This window comes from Orbicella faveolata, unplaced genomic scaffold (assembly GCF_042242905.1).
Source record: "Orbicella faveolata isolate gen_17 unplaced genomic scaffold, um_ofav_v1 contig_34, whole genome shotgun sequence".
Classification (NCBI taxonomy): domain Eukaryota; kingdom Metazoa; phylum Cnidaria; class Anthozoa; order Scleractinia; family Merulinidae; genus Orbicella; species Orbicella faveolata.
The window spans coordinates 838,082-851,587 of NW_028301563.1; the positions used below are offsets into that span (position 1 = coordinate 838,082).

Here is a 13,506-nt window from a genome sequence, read left to right on the forward strand (position 1 = left end):
GCAAATTACAAATTCCGTTAAAATTTGACACCATTTTAGTAAACAAGTTTGAGAGCCTCGCATGCACACCACATCATTCTTCCGTCTTTAAAACACTCAAATATTTTTGTGCAATGTTTTAATATGTACTGGGTTGATTTTTGGGAATATTGCGGGTTTTTTGGGTGCAAAATAATTAAATTTCGAAGACATGTATTTCATTCACTTAAAAGTACTTGGTAAAAATAATTGATTTTCACCATGTGCGAAACCTTCAAATGGATTAAGCTTCCGGTAATTGAATCGCAAAAGGATATTCTACAGATTCCTGTAAAAATTTCTTTCGGCAAATGCTTGTTAGCGACGCGAGAGCCTTTCAAAGTACGTTAAAAATGCAAGTATTTGACCATCCGTCGTCAAATTTCAATTTACGGGTCAGACATATATTTAGGCATGCGCCACATGACTTGACCTATATTAAGTTGAAATAGACACTGGGCTGATAATTTCGAAATGTTCTACCCTTATTTGCTGTAAAAGGCAGGTCCAAACGCCGATTTGACGTGTTTCTTAGGGGGTAGGGGTAGGACAATTTCTATCCTAATACGTAAGGCTCCGTAAGGCTTGAAACCACAGGGAGCACACAATCTTGTTGAGTAGGAAGAGATTAAATAAAGAAATGAAAAAAATGAATAGTTTACCATTGCCACTGTTGTCATCTTTTACTGGACCACCACTACCTATATGCCCTGCGTAATACTGTAAAGCTAAACTCCTACCTATATGTGGTTTACATATAATAAAGTGGGCTACCCTCGGGGAAATGGGATGTGGCCGCCTAATAGAGTTTGGCCGCTTAATAGAGGTTGGTGTACCTTACAGCACACCTTATTTTTTCACTATCGGGTTATAACTTTCTTAGTGAATATGGAGTCAATTCAAGAAAATCATGATAGACGTGTTTTTGAATTATCACTCGTCACTCTTGTCTGTCATCGCCCTTTCCAAAACAAAGTTTTTAAATTTTGGGTGGCCGCTTAATAGGGGTAAAGAATATAGAGAAACCCTCATCGGAACGACCAAATGGTGGCCGCGGCCGCTTAATTTAGAGGCATAACTGGCCAATAGGGGTTTTATTTACAGTTTTTAACTGACAATAATTTTGGACTGTATTGACAAAGGAGGCGAGTGAGCCGCTCTAGACATTTTGAACGCAATCCAAATATTCGCCCGGTCTCTGAATTTCACAACTCTATCAGCCAAAACGAATTCGTAAGATTTTTTTTACAACTTAGCCGAACTTGTTTTCGAATAATTTTACGACAGTCGGAGAATTTTAGGGTCTTTTGCAAAGTTTTTTGTTTTGTCCATATCGCTTTTCGCATCGTGATCGTACCGTTACCTAATCCCAAACGCGCGTCATCCAAGGCGCGCTCGCACTCCCGTCCCTCTCCCGCAGATGCTTTTTTTAATTTTTGACACGACAATTCTTTGCAAACCCCTCCCCGGTTCGCAGTTTCTCTTACGTGTCCGATGTCGCCCGATCTCCGCATGGAAACAAAATATCGAAATTAAGGCCTGAATCGTTTACGTGAGATTCAGCGATAACAACTAGGAGCTGGGGAAGGACTCTGTAAAGATTTTTCAAAAAACATGTGTGGGAGAGGGAGGGGAGCGAAAGCGCGCCCTGGATGACGTGTATGGTACCTGACCCAACTTGTAGAAACCAAAGCGAATGAACCAATTTTGCGTAAGATTTCCTCTGACTCCTTCTTTCCCAACCCGGTGACAACAGAATAGAAAGTGAGTAGCGTAACCAATGGGCAGTTGTGATAGAGCGCTACAGTAGATTTATACTAGTCATATAGTTAGACCTCTTTAAAATTATTCATTTTTTGAACATTTTGCCTCCGTTTGTACAGTAAAACGCAGAAAAGCGAAAAAGGTCACATAGAATAGGAAAGTTTAACATATTGAGCTTCAATAAAATCCCGTTTCGGGGGAATCAGAAAAATGTTAGGGTCGGCCTTTCGGGTCGGAACAATGCCGATTCTGGTTTGTTTACAAAAAAAACATCGAGCGATTTCTGGACTATCAGGGAGACTATGCTCGATTTCTCGTCACGCAAGGATGTTTTTCTGAAAGGCACACTGTTTTCGAAATCTACGTTAAATTTGGCGCATTTTGACACCAAATTTGTCGGGGTTTGAAAAATTTTGTTGTCGGCCTTATGGCAGGGAAGTTTGTGAAGTTCGGCTTAATAGCTCTGATTGTATCCTGCCCTTTGCAAGTTAAAAATAATTCTACAGCAACTATTCATAGATACAGATATATGTGAGTTTTTTCATCTGATATCTTTTGGACGTTAGTAATCCCTACGGGAATCATTGCTTGGTTGTGACTTCGGTTCTAATCGTGTTGATTACTGACGAGTTATTTTCATGCCATGGCCCCCATTTGTCAACTTTCTCACTGTACCGTTTGAAATAAATTTTAACCATGTTTTCCCCTTTATTAACCTGTGTTATATGCACTGCATAAATATTCCTATCCGAAGTTTTTATTTTCTTGTAATTCTTGGGCTTAGCTCCTATGAATTGGTCAATAAATCTCTTCTGAAATACGCTCCCGCTTCGCTTTATTGTCCGCCACTTTGAACATTGGCGCTCTTTACATATTTAATTACACTGCGCATGTCAGGTGAGCAATATGGAGGCTTGGGACCAATTTAAGCATATGTTCAGGTTTCTATGAGATATACCTAAATGCAATAAGGTTGTCATAGCAAAAAGTAACAAGCAAAAAGCAAAATAGGAATCAATTAGCATATAATCATCAAAGCTTGCAACATTCACAACAAACACGCTTACAGCTGAATATTAATCACGTAATGAAAGAAATCATTTGCATCAGTTTCTTGGTGTCATTCTGATGCAATTCGAGGCTGATTTGTCTAGTGAATTTCAAACGTGCTCGAATTACAAACGTACATCGGATAACTACTAAACGAAATAATGACTCCATTTTTTTCTATAAATATAGCCTGGGGTAAATTCCAGGAATGCGACGCGTCTTTTAGTTTAGCGCTAAATAGAAAAGCCAGTCTGCGTATGGTTTGCAGTGCACAACAGCATCTGATCACAATTTTCAAGCAACAAATCAGGGGCGTAGGCAGGACTGTTCTTCGCGGAGACGGTGAGGGGGTCCTCCGCCAGTTCCTCACCCGCACCACAAACCAAGCTTCGTTTGTCAGGACATAATAGATTGGCGACTGAAAGTGACACAACTGAGACATAACATTGCTCGCGTCAAGTTACCTTTTGCTTTTTCAAATTGTGCGACTTCTGTTGATGGAGAATGTTGGCTCTAAAATGACAATGGCGCCTGTCTATCTTATAGCGCGGTTGATGACAACATGGCCAATTGAATTTTCTCCCTCTGCTGATATTTCAATCACTCGACCAAGGTACAAAGCTATAAAGCGAGACTCTTTACCGTGATGACAGGTTTGCCTCTATTATTTTTTTTTTCGAGAGCGGGGCTCATGGGGTCATTACTAGCTACGTCTCTGTTAACGGTAATAAAATGATACAAATAAAAACAACTACAACTTCATTTACATGTGAAAACTGTTTTATTGGATTCTACACACGCTACTTTAGATCAGTTGAAAGAACTTTCTTCTGTCAGCAAGCTCCTCCGTTAAAACACCCATCTGCTTGAGCTCATGTAGCTCTCTAAGTTCCCGGAGGATGTCTGATCTGTAGCTGTAGCTGGACTTGTAGCCTAAGGATAAATCATTATCAATTTATTAGTGGACTATTTATCACATGCGGCCAAGATCTACAATGCAGGTAGGGAAATACCTCTTACTAACCGAGTTCGAGGTCCGTACACTAAGTTACGGACCGTGTTTTTTCCCCGTCGATTTATGGCCCAAGCGCGAAGCGCGCGGGTCATAAATAGAAGGGAAAAAACGAGGATCCGTAACTTACAGTACGGACCGAGAAGACGAGGTTAGTAAGATATCTATTAAATCTCTACTGTGTGCCTGACGGGTTAGGAAACGATTTCTATTCACGCGGACTCGGAAAGGCTTCTAATTTCTGACGCACCTCGCAAGCAAAATGAGTCAGTTTGAAACTGTTTTGAAGTCGTTCGCACGCTTTATTACATAATTTAGAGGACAAGAACGTTTTTACCTTTTACTTGCTATAAAAGTTAAGAACATTCATCGATAAATCACGAAACAGTTTGGCAACAAAACCAACTTTAAATTTTAGCGGGCCGTACAGGAGAGTACAGCCCACTAAATTGACCAATCACAGCTCGCGTACTAACTGAGAGATATAATAAAATGCGATATTCTGTGGGTTTAACAGTTCACTTACCACTGCTGACGTGCTTGTCGCAGTCTTTTTTGCCATCTTGTGTCGAAATATCGGCAGCATTGGTGGTTCCTCTTCACTTTTATGCGACCCCAAAACCTGGAATGATAAAAAGAAAATGAATCTTGATTAGCGTTTTGCTTTGATTAGCGTTAATTTGAGGATTCATTTCATACCAGCATCTCCGCCCAGAGTCGGTACTGGTAAGGCTGGAGAACGGTCTCGCCGTGCTTATCTTCCAACCTTTTCGTGTGCTCTTCTATTTTCTCCGTGAATGAGGGGGACGCGGCATTTGCCTCATCATGAGAACCTATAAGTCATACTTTTGAAAACACGTGTTCGTGTCAAAAGCTTATACTTACGTTTGTTTGTTTGGTTGCCTTTCTTGTTGACACTCCCGGCACGTTCTTCATTCACTACCACATGGCTAGGGCCCACCCAAAGAGGTTGCCCACTTATAGCAGCGGCATAGGCATCAGGTAATTCGGTGTCTGTAAGAACCCAGAGTTTTTTCTGCCTCTTATCCATGAGGACAAAGCTGAAATTCTCAGCAAACGGCTCACCAGGAATAATGTTCTTCACTGCCTCTCTAAGTTCGGAGCAAGTCTCCGCTACAGGAAAACCCTTTACTCTGGCTGTTCTGTATGAAGATTTTTTGTTCCCACCAACTATTCTGATATCAGTCGTAAAACGTTGACGAGTGTCGTTTAGAATTTGTCCCTCCATATTTTAGACTGATTTAAAATCTGCGCGTGCTGGTGTGTGCAATTTGAATTGCTAATTTACGCTTTACTTTTCTGGCTCACGGGCCTGGGATCACGGTATGATTCTATTGTTCTGGCTCGTGCAATCGATTACTAAATAAACAGAAATGAAGTGACAAAGAAACCACTGCAAAGAATAGCGAAGCACGCCAGTGACGTCATAACTCAGACAAACTCAAACAAAATGGAATGGTGGAAGATTCGAAGCTTTTTCAGTTCAAGCGCGTAAGCAAGTGTTCCTAAAACAATTTTTAAAGAGAACGTTTGGTGTTCATTAACCTCCTATTTCTCTCAGAGCATGCTTATGTTGTCTGACTCTCGCGGGGTTCCAATAATTTGCATTCTATTTTTAGACTTCGCGCGCTTCGTTATTGGTCATTTTTTATCAGGTAGAATGCCGGGCGCTTATTCAGAGGACCGCTGGAGAATTATCTGGTACAAATTTCTATTGATGTGGAGTGACAAGGAAATTGCTTTTCAATTCTTTGTATGCCCAAGAACTGTGCAGCGTATCTGCCAAAATTTGTATTGACAAGAAATGTTGTAGCAGAAAGAGCTGGTCGACCTGTCGGTACGACAACACTTCACAGTCATGAGGAATACATGATAACAGCTCGCATCAACAATACAGGAACAAACTGACTCCGAGTTTGAAGTTTCCACACTGTGTAGAGCACTTCACAGACTTGGGTTCACTAACAAGAAGGTCAGTATAAAAATTACTGATACTGTTGATATTTTTTCTCTCTCCAAGACGTACTATTGCTAAATTATTCCCCTTATGAACTCATTTTTATTGATGAGACAGGAATTGTAAGTGTTGCTTTTTTGATAATTTCTCAGAGCATAGAGTCTGTCAATTGTTTGTTAGAAAGACTTGTTTTGAATAAAACGTTCTTTCCACTCATTCATCATTATTTTCTGATATGATCTTTCTCCACGACAGAACCTCATCGAGACAATACGGTTATCCACCGAAAGGGCAGCGGGCTGAGGTGATAAGGACAAGGACAAATAGCCAACGTATTACAGTAATATCTGCTATTGCTCACGATGGATACCTTGGCATCCGAATACTTAATCCAGGCCAGCAATTCACTCGGATTGTTTCTGCTGACTTTCTAACGATAATCGTGTGTTAGATAAAGGACCTCACTCCACTCCACTCCACTCCACTCCACTCCGCTCCCCTTCTACTTTTTTAGACGAAAGTTTTGAAAGCCAAATGTAAAATTTGAAAAAGAAAACAGACATAAACCCACTTAATAAAAATTCAATTGTTTATTTTCATAAGCCCGCTTATATGTAGAATAATGTTCAGTGATGAGTACTATCCATCCGAGTATTTTCGGTAGACTGTTTTATAAGAGAAACTGAATCCTCACCCTTACTAAACGTTCCTTCCTAAACCTAGATATATCTGCGGCTCTAAAGGGTGTTTTTGAACAAACAGTTACAGTGAAGTAAAACTCCCCAGCCAGTTCGCCTTTCCAAATAGTCTCGAGACAGGCGATTTCACTAGTTTTCTTAGGCAGCAAGATGAGAAGAGAGATGATGGATGTCATCATGGATCCCGAAAGAGATACAAAATGTCAGAGCCAACAGATATTCAAGGAAATTACTTGCAGAAAATTTCTCACAAAGCGAAATAGAAGCTTGCTTTGAAGCGCTGAAAAAGGTAAACGGATACCTGTTCAAGATCCATAGCAGCTTAGCGGACGGATCACTAGGACAGGTGTTAGAGCAAACACTGCAAGAAAGATGTGGGTTCCAGAAACATCTGTTTTTGTTTTCCTCTTTACACATTAGAGATACTGACACGTTTAAGCTGATACTGTTTTTCCTGGGTAATGGTTGATCACAGCACTTGATAACAGAATGGATTCTTACATCTCAACACTGGACCACACTACAAAAAGGAATCAAGAGAGCAAGACAAATAAACTTTATTTATAGCAACTTGGACTCTAAAGCTAGTATTTAGTTCTATTATGATATCCATTACGCCACTTGGCTATTTTTGAATGGGGAATTCAGAAATACCAACGATCTGTAAATTTTGAATCATGTAGATCCTATCTTTTAGGGAACCAAAAAAGTTATTTCATTTTTTCTTTTGACAGAAAATATAATTTTAAATGTGTGATTATCAAAACAATAACAAGAGGGTATTCAGTTTTTTCAAAAATTGTGTATAATTTTAATGCAATGTTTCATTACATTAAACCATTTTTAACTTATATTTTTTGTGTCTCTTACTATAATTTTTAAGTCTAACATGGGTACCCTTTAGGTTAAATTGGGTTTAAACAAATACATCAACATTTCTACAGTGAAGTAAAACTCCCCAGCCAGTTCGCCTTTCTGAATAGTCTTGTGATAGGCTGTCACTAGTTTTCTTCGGCAGCAAGACGAGAAGAGATTCAGAGAGACTTCACGCCGGATCCCGAAGTAGACAGTTTTCTTGGCAAATGGGTGAGTGACCTATGCCATTTTCGGTGCAAATAGAACAGGGCATCAAAGTTCTTCCAATATTTTCATGAGAGAGGTTTACCACGGGTACATTAAACCATTTTTAAGTTATATTTTTGTGTCTCTTATTATAAATTTTAATTCTTAGACTGTAATCCTACTATGAACTATCATTGGAGAGAAGTACAAATACTTGTAGTCACTAACCGCTACGGAAATGGTGGTAAGCTCCAACTGTATGGACCACTTGGTCAGACACAGATCTTACCTTATTTTGCCTTACCTTGAGTGTCAATTTCGTCTGTAGAATATGCAATAACAAGACTACAAATAGAAAATAAAGAAATCAAGGTCATGCTGCAAGAAGGAGAAGAACTTCATGCCCTGACAGAGCGCCTTGAAAAGGCCGATAAGGAAAGAGAAAGGTAACACAAATGCTGAAAACATACTAATCATATCCCCCTACTTGGAGGAACAAAATGCAAAAAACAACACTATTTCGAGGAAATCCTTCAAGATTTCTCACCAAGAGAAATTAGAGTTTGTCACCACATACTCGCAACTGTAAACAGACACCTTGTAGATGGTTTGCTGGCGGCAGAAACATTTTAATGAAATTTTGCAAGAAAAAGGTAGGTTCTAGAAACATTTGTTGTTTTCTACATTACACTTCGCTGTCAGAACAGGCTAGTGGGTCAATGTGGAAGAGACGAGGTAGAAAGGTGTTTTTTAAAGTTGTTTGATGTTTAATTTAACTATAAAACATTGCGATAAGACGAAAGTTAAAACCATCACTGTTAAAAACTCTAAAAACTGTAGAAACTCTAAAAAGCAACGATGTTTCGACGTTTACTCAACGTCATTATCGACAATATTACTGCGCTTGATGATGCAAGTGATGGCACCTCTAATATTGTGGTACCACTACCATTTAAAGATCAACAATCAGCCAACTCAGTAAAAAGAGAAATGCAAAATCTGAGCGCAAATATTGGAGTACAAATAAAGCCTGTCTTTCAGTCAAAAAAGATCAGTGAAGTCCTTGCCCCGAAAGAGAAGAAGCCGCCGATTGTCAACAATCAGTGCATAGTCTACAAGTTTCAATGTGATCTGCGCGACACAGATTATGTCGGGTACACAACCCGACACTTGCACCAACGTCACCAACCTGTAGCCTCCATTCTTAACCTGTAGCCTCCCATTCTTACTATCATATTTAAGAAGTCGTATGAAAGCGGAGAAATCCCAGACGACTGGAAATGTGCCAACATCACACCTATCTATAAGAAGGGCTCTAAATATGATGCAAGTAACTACAGGCCTATCTCCCTCACATGTGTATCAAGCAAATTGATGGAGCATATCATAGCAAGCTCAATCATGCGGCACACCGATAACCACAACATCCTGTACCCCCTACAACATGGCTTCAGGGATAGAAGATCGTGTGAAACACAGCTTTTGGGATTCGTAAACGACCTAGTTAACACTATGCATGCTGGATCCCAGACGGATATCCTGGTGATGGGCTTTAGTAAGGCATTTGACAAAGTCAGCCATCCTCGTCTTGTTACCAAGCTGAAGTATTATGGAATTGGTGGTAGGACAAACAGATGGGTCCAATCCTTCCTAAGTGGCAGAACACAGAGAGTTGTCCTTGAAGGAGAATTTTCAGACGACGCCGAAGTACTTTCTGGTGTACCACAAGGTTCTGTCCTGGGTCCATGCTTATTCCTTTTTTATATAAATGATACTGTTTACTTTTCTTTCGATATAAATTTTTCCTCACATGTAACTTTTATAACCCAAAATTTTTACTTAACCCAGTTGCCTCTGGTTATAGACCAAGTTTCCGCTACTGACATTTTCAACACATCTATACGAGATCTACCAAGGACAAGATTAATCAAAAAAGAAATTTACTTACTCTGCTGAATGGGGATGCTTTTTACCCATTATCCACCTGGCCGGAAGACATCCCACAATTATTTTGGAAAAAACCCATTACAGATACTGACACGTTTAAGCTGATACTGTTTTTCCTGGGTATACCCTCACTGATAAATAATTCAGGACCAGTATCCGCAAATAAACTTAAAACGCCAGATCCTTAAGTCTGACGAGCTATTTGTTCTGCCAAAAATCTTCCATATGCCTGCCCCTTCAAATATGCCTGCCCCTTGTTACGGGCGATTTAGTTGAAATTACCACCTCTGTAATGATCAATGTCGTGTTCAGCTTGACCTGCTAAAATTTTTGCAAGACCAGCAAAACTTGGAGCTGGTGTAACGAAACTAGGCATAACGTAAGCAGCTTTATCAACAGCTGAGGAACCTTTATATCTTGCTCGAGCTCCTCCAGTTTGATTGCTTTTAACGAATTTGGTTTTAGTTATTCCACATTCAGCACAAGTGCATTTTAACATCATTCTGCCATTTTTGGCTTCTGTATATCGTTCACTTCCTGGAACACATTCGGTGACCTTTTTTTGTCGCACGCAATAAGACTCCATATAAATAAATTAGATATTTCTGATATAATTTATGATGAATCTTTGATTAACACTTTGGTCTGAGATGTCAAATTTAAAATTGTGTATGTTTTGCAAAACAGAACTTCCTCTTTGTCTCTCCAATAGATAGTACAAGTCCTAATAACCACATAAAACACTATCGTGCTCTTGAATCTCATCACCAGAGTATACAATTTGTTTATTACTTGTTGCCATGTATTTCTGAATATCTTTTGGCATCTTCAGTCCAAAACTGTCGAAATATTCACAACAATCATCAATACTTTTGTAACAGACCCGATGAGTACCAGGACCGATTTTACTGTCAAGATTAATTATCCGACATTTTTTTGATATTATATTTGGCAAATTATCACTGCTGAAAATACCTCTGAAATACTTTATTCCAAGATGTTTGACAAAGTTCAAAAAATCAAAATTTGACAATGGCTTGTTCACGAATTTTACAGAATTTGTTTAAGTATGGGAATTGAGTTGAATGGGCTGTTTTCTCCCAATAGCAACCCCTCTCCCTTTCTCTTGTAGGGTCTTTTTTTTAATCCCCTTCCAATGGGGTCTTCCCATGTGCCCAGAAATGGTGGTGAACCCATTAAATAGTGATGTTTTCCTCCATTTTATACAAGTGTGTTAGGTACATATACGTTTAATGATCTTCTTGGATTGTTTTTGTCAGCTTGAAGTCCTTTTCCTGTCAGTGCTTTCAGCAATACCGGCTAAAAGCGTCCCAAAAAACCTCCTGATTGTGTTTTAGTGGGACTGAACCTGATTGAAGAGCATTCACAATTTGCTGTTTTTCTTTTGCTGTCAAAAGATGTTTGTATGTGATTAATTGGTCAATTTTATTTTGTGGTACCCAGAAACCACCTGTCTTTTTTCTTCCAGTGATCTTTTTGACCACTTGAGAAGCACCTTCAGAGGCTCGTCCTGCTAATGCGCTTAAACCAACGGTTTTTGCAATGGTGGGTGCAAGTGAGAAAAGAGCTGACCAAAGACTCCCTTCCATGTTGAACAGCTTTTCTTATTTGTGCTTTTGAAATCTTGATGTCTGAACCCTTTCATGTTGCCATTGCTTTTTTCAATTTATTGATTTCTCTCTGTGTTAACATTAATTTATCAGAACCATTCAACTCATTGAAAGTGAGTCGTAAAGTTATGGCTGAATTATTTTGATAAGCTTCGGCCAGTTTTTCTTTCTGACCTTCTGAAAGATTTACACCATGAGGATAATATTTCGTCATTAATTATATATAATATATGTAATCTAATATTATAATATGAGTAATTATCGTAATCCAAAATACATAGAAAGATATGAAGATGTTGTATTCGATCTAGAAACAGCATTGGTAACAAATGTCACCAACAATGCTCATCAGAAAAAAGACTGACACAGATTTGTTGTGGATAATAGTGGCGAAGTCACTCCATTTGATTGGTACAATGCTCGATTTAGCGTTGATTTCAAAGTAAATAAGTTAGCAAATGGAGCTAATTTAGCAGTAGATGATAGTAACGGTTTTCTCAATGGCAGTCATAGTTTCATCAAAAAGCTTGATGTGAAAATGAATGGATATCAAGTTTATGATTGTGACGACGCCAATCATGTTGAGAATATTCAAAGCTTTCTTGAATACAGTGAAGGTTACGCTTCATCCACAGCCACAAATGAATTCTTTTTTCTTGACACAGACATGCCGAAGAGAGAACTGATCAAGTGACTTTTAACCAGGGTTTTTCCGCTTGTAAAGCACTGTTAGGCATATCTGCAACTGTGAATACTGAAATACCACTCACCAGATATTCATTTTTCGAGAGACTTCAAGATGAATTACTACCAAACTCAAAACTTGAGATCAATCTAACCATTGAATCTGATGGTAACTTAATTTGGCAGGCTGCTGATAATTGCAGAGTTATAATCACAAAAATGCAGCTGATAGTTCTTCGTCTGAAATTTAATTCAGAAGGACAGAAACTTGATAGGGTCTAAAAGTACTTACCAGTGACCACGAGTGACCATGAATGACCACGAGTGACCACGAGTGACCACAGATGACCATGGATGACCACGAGTGACCATGAGTGACCACGACTGACCACGAGTCACCATGAGTCACCACGGGTGACCATGAGTGAGATTACTTCAAAAAATGTCAGTAATGGTGTAGTTGTGTAGTAATCAAAGATTACAGCAGTGGCTGTGCGTTCATGATTCCATTGTTCAGTTCCTTTACAAATATTAGCTGTCATTTGTGAAAGTGAAGAAGAATCCGAGCGGTTTTATCAAACGAAGTGAGGCGCGGACTATGTATATATTTTCTGAACGCCAAGCTAAAAACATTTATGTTCAGTTACTTGTTGTCGAAAATCACAGCACCAAACTGTAGCTAGTACTTTGCGTTATTCATATGCACTGCCATTGGATGTAACTTGTGACTACGTGCACGCACTCATGTTGTTATTTGCCCCTGCAAAGAGGACAAATCGGTGAACACGGTTGTCCCAAAAAATTTCGAACGCACTTGACTTGGATTGCGTTACCCCATGTGAATGCTACTAGTTTAACTAGAACACATCCGATAATTTTTAGCGACTCAGTTTAGAAGAGGTGCATCTCCTCTATGTCTTCCCCCTACTCCTTTGGAGGTGTTCACAATCGTGGCATGTGGACTATAGATTGCAGATTGCATCTAATGTAATGAAAGGGAAACCCAAAATATGAAAGTAAATTGAAAAATAAATTTTGCGAGTTGTAGCTCGGCAAATGGTTATGATAAGTTGTTAGGAGTCAAACTCTTCCGAGTTGTGTAGCTCGCCCAAAGGCCGTGAATTGTGGTCAGAATGGTTTATTGGTTTATGCATTACTAATTTAAAATTTTTCATTTTTGAAAACAAGACGTCGTAAAATTTGAGAAATTTTAAAAAAATTAATACAAATGCATAGTAAAATTTTTGTCGATGCGCTCTTTGACTATAAACTATATCAAGAAATATTTGTTACAAGCGTTGGCATTCTGAAATTGAATGTTGAGTTTCGAAAAAAAAGTTTCAAGAAATGCTTCTCCTGGAAGTTTATAGTTTCTTACAAGTTTATAGTTTTACAATTTTTAAATCTATTCATTGCTAGTTCAACTTCACGTGCAGATCGTTATCTGTTATTCAATCAAACAAAACATGCAAAAGTTTTGAGCCTCACCTCGTTTCATAAAATCTCTCGGATTTTTCTTCACTGTCACAAATGAAAAAGGTCACATAATAAGCATCAAAGAACATAATTTCAAGAGCCAATATTTGTAAATGAACTGAAAAATTGAATTGCGAACGCACAGCCACTGCTGTAATCTCTGATTACTGCACCAGTAAATAGTCT

General features: G+C 38.8%; 1 protein-coding gene across 1 annotated transcript; it reads right to left on the reverse strand.

The window, feature by feature from the left end:
- Nucleotides 1-3,496: 3,496 nt before the first annotated feature.
- On the reverse strand, nucleotides 3,497-6,395 carry LOC149104217 (uncharacterized). Its single transcript, XM_089272103.1, has 3 exons — nucleotides 4,730-6,395; nucleotides 4,371-4,466; nucleotides 3,497-3,765 (listed from the first exon to the last, which is right to left on the reverse strand). Exons 1-2 carry the CDS (start codon nucleotides 5,091-5,093, stop codon nucleotides 4,450-4,452), a joined length of 381 nt encoding a protein of 126 aa, XP_089128229.1. The 5' UTR covers nucleotides 5,094-6,395; the 3' UTR covers nucleotides 3,497-3,765; nucleotides 4,371-4,449.
- Between the last annotated feature and the right edge of the window lie 7,111 nt (nucleotides 6,396-13,506).